Source organism: Eimeria acervulina, genomic scaffold (genome assembly GCF_000499425.1).
Source record: "Eimeria acervulina Houghton genomic scaffold, Eah_scaff141, whole genome shotgun sequence".
Classification (NCBI taxonomy): Eukaryota; Apicomplexa; class Conoidasida; order Eucoccidiorida; family Eimeriidae; genus Eimeria; species Eimeria acervulina.
Genome location: NW_013550251.1, coordinates 725 through 4,173, shown reverse-complemented (window position 1 = coordinate 4,173; position 3,449 = coordinate 725). Strand labels below are relative to the sequence as shown.

At 40.0% G+C, this 3,449-nt stretch overlaps 1 protein-coding gene across 1 annotated transcript in view; it reads left to right on the top strand.

Annotated features, from left to right (window-relative positions):
- EAH_00020410 (hypothetical protein) overlaps positions 1 to 3,029 on the top strand; it is a gene marked incomplete at both ends in the record, with an annotated part of 7,112 nt that extends 4,083 nt beyond the window's left edge. The window contains 5 exons of the mRNA XM_013397160.1: positions 207 to 246; positions 638 to 720; positions 1,331 to 1,447; positions 2,635 to 2,724; positions 3,018 to 3,029. Coding sequence (XP_013252614.1) covers positions 207 to 246; positions 638 to 720; positions 1,331 to 1,447; positions 2,635 to 2,724; positions 3,018 to 3,029 — 342 coding nt within the window. The remainder of the gene's footprint in view (positions 1 to 206; positions 247 to 637; positions 721 to 1,330; positions 1,448 to 2,634; positions 2,725 to 3,017) is intronic.
- Positions 3,030 to 3,449: the final 420 nt, after the last annotated feature.

Below are 3,449 nucleotides of genomic sequence, written 5' to 3'. Positions count from 1 at the left end.
ATATATATGTATATATATATATATATATATATATATATATATATATAGAGAGAGAGAGAGAGAGAGAGAGAGAGAGAGAGATGCATACGCATACATATATATGTATATATCTATATATATATTTATATATATAAATATATAAATATATATACATATATATACATATATATAATATTTTGTTTGTGTTTGTTTGTGTGTGTATGCAGCGCGTGATGGGTTTAATAGCGGGTTTGGACTTGAATTGCGGTGTATCTTGTTTAAGTTTTTCTGCAAGCGGCGAATGCATTTTAATAGGAAGTCATCGGTGCTCAAAAGCTCTATTATATAATACAGAGAGCGGCATGCTGCTTTATTCTTTTTCGCTGACATCTAACTGTCTCCTCGAAGGCATTCGTCGAGAGCTTAACTCCAAATACATCACTGATGATGGTGGATAAACCCTAAACCCTAAACCCTAAACCCTAAACTCTTCACACGCTATATAGATATACCACTATAGACACAAAACCCTCTATATTCAACCGGATATACGAGGGTTTACAGTTTAGCGTTTAGAGGCTAGGGTTTGCAAGCTACGGGTTGCGATTAGGGTTTAGGGTTTAGGGTTTAGGGTTTAGGGTTTAGGGTTTTCGTTCAGGCATCCCTATCCAGGAATATGATTTGTCTGATGAAGACGACGACTTCAATGAGGGGGAAAGAGAGAGAAAAAGAATTCGCAGCGTGAGTTGTACAGGTTTAGGGTTTAGGGTTTAGGTTTTAGGGTTTAGGGTGGGGTAAAGGGTTTAGGTTTGGGGTGTATATCAGCAGCAGCAGTACGAGCAGCAGCAGTATTAGCAGCAGCGGGAGCAGCATCAGTCCTTCCAGCAGTAACAGCAGCAGCAGCAGCAGCAACTGCAGCCGCCGCAGCAACAGCAGCAACTGCAGCAGCTGCAGCTGCAGCAGGAGCTTACTGATTGCGTTTGTTTGTGTGCTGGGGTGTATGTGCAGCACCGCTCTTTACCTGGAGTGATGGTTGGGGATTTAGCAGCAAAAAATGAAAAAGTTTTTAGGGTTAACTCTCTCTCCTTCTCTTCAGACAGCCGCTGCTTTGCTGTTGCAACCTCGCATGGGCTGTATGTATACAGCATCGACCTCCAGGTACACCCCAAACCCTAAACCCTAAACCCTAAACCCTTTCTTTGTTTCCTCCATTCATAGTCTTTCTTCTCGATTAGGTTCCACGCTTCTTCCAGACACACTACGCTACAATATAAACCTAGGGTTTAGAGTTTAGGGTTTAGGGTATAGGGTTTAGGGTTTAGGGTTTAGGGTTTAGGGTTTGTGGATGCAGGGAGGGTTTGTGGGGAACTACGGATTGATGGATTTGGGCTCAGCGCCTCCATTTTTAACTCGAAATGTTACGACGAAAAATATTGCAAAGGCGCTCGACAAAGAAGAATTCGCTAAGGTGTACAGACACCTCAGTTCTCAGGGTTTAGGGTTTAGGGTTTAGGGTTTAGGGTTTAGGGGTTTTGGGGGATAGGGGTAGGGTTTAGGGTTGGGTAGATCGCTCGTCGTACATTGAGTGTCTTCATTGTTTTTTTCCTAGCTCTAAAGCTTAGGGTTTAGGGTTTAGGGTTTAGGGTTTAGGGTTTAGGGTTTACGTGCATGTGTGTGTGAGTCGTCGTGAATACATTCTTTGTTTTTTCTGTTTTTTTCTTCTGTTTTGTTTGCATTTGTTTGTCTGTTTAATCTGCATTGTTTAACTTTTTTTAATTTCTTTCTTTGTATCCCCATCTCTCTTTCTGTGTTTTGTTTATTTTTGACTGCTGCATTTATTGCTTGAAAGTAGAAGAAAGATAAGTTGATGAATGAAAGAGTTGACTGATAAAAGTAAGAAAGTAGAATGAATATTAATTTAGTATATTTTGGGTGTATGTACACCTCAGGCATTTGTATTGGCGCTTGTATCGAACGATAGAAGAATTTTATTATCTGTTTACGAGAGCATACCCTCTACATCTATATCTTTAGTTTGTTTGAGTGTATCTACATCTTTATTACCTCATTTTCTTCTCTTTCTTTCTTCTCTCTTCTCCCCTCTTCAACAACAACCAGGATATAAACATATTCAATTCCATTTGCTTTGGCTTCTTGCTCTACTCAAACTGCGCATACACTCCTTTCAAGGTATGCTAATTATTAACCCTAAACATAAACCCTAAGCATTAACCCTAAACATAAACCCTAATCATTAACCCTTATAAACCCTAGTTATATAAACCTAAACCCTAATAAACCCTACAGGTGGGCCCTAATTATACACGCTTATAAACCCTAATCATAAACCCTAATAAACACTAATAATAAACCCTAATCATAAACCCTAATCATAAACCCTAATCATTAGCCCTATTCATAAACCCCAATCATAATAAACCCTAATCATAAACCCTAATCATAAACCCTAATCATAAACCCTAATTATAAACCCTAATCATAAGCCCTAATCATAGACCCTAATAAAGCTCAGTTATAAACCTTAGTAAACCTTAATTAACAATAATAAGCCTTACCCTGTATGTGTGTGTCTTCATTTGCATAATATCTCTCTCGTAATTTGTTTTATTATTTTTATTTTTTGCTGCGACGTAGGAGAACTCGGGAGGCTCTGGGCAGCGACAGACATTGACAAAAACCAGAGTGAAGACCAACGCAAAGCAGAGGCCTTCAATCGCCTCTCCCGTAAGCCTAAACCCTAAACCCTAAACCCTAAACCCTAAACTCTAAACCCTAAACCCTAAACCCTAAACCCTAAACCCTATGCCCTAGCCGCATCAACGTATTATTATTATTATTATTATTATTAATATTATTTTTTGTTGTTTTCTCTCATTGTTATTGCATACATGCAACAATTTGTAGAAGTTGAGATGTACGTACACCGCATTGGCGTGTGTATTTGAGGTGTATATGCAGCTGGATGAGCTATGCATAAAGTGTGAAGTATTATATGTTTGTATTTATTTTTTCTGCAGGCATTTCAATAGATCTCCGCACAGTGCTGCTGCTGCTGCTGCAGCAGCTGCAGCAGCAGCACGCCAATCTTCATGCAGCGTTTGCAGCAAATTTGGGGTCTCTTTCTTTCATAACGTCTTCAATGCGAAACAGAATTAGAACCCGAAAAAACAACAAATAAAAACATTCTTTGGGGCTGCATGCATGCAACCCCTAACAGTATAAACCCCCTTCACAAGAACACCACACCCACCACCCATCAAACCATAGCTAGCCATTGCGAACACTGCAACTGGCTAGCTGTACCTAGCTAGCTGTAGCTAGACGGCTGGTGGGGGCTGGCTAGCTGTAGCTAGCTATTTGCTTCTTGCTAGCTGTGGCTGGCTAGCTGCAGCTAGCTATCTGTAGCTAGCTAGCTGTAGCTAGCTACCTGTATCTAGCTAGCTGTAGCT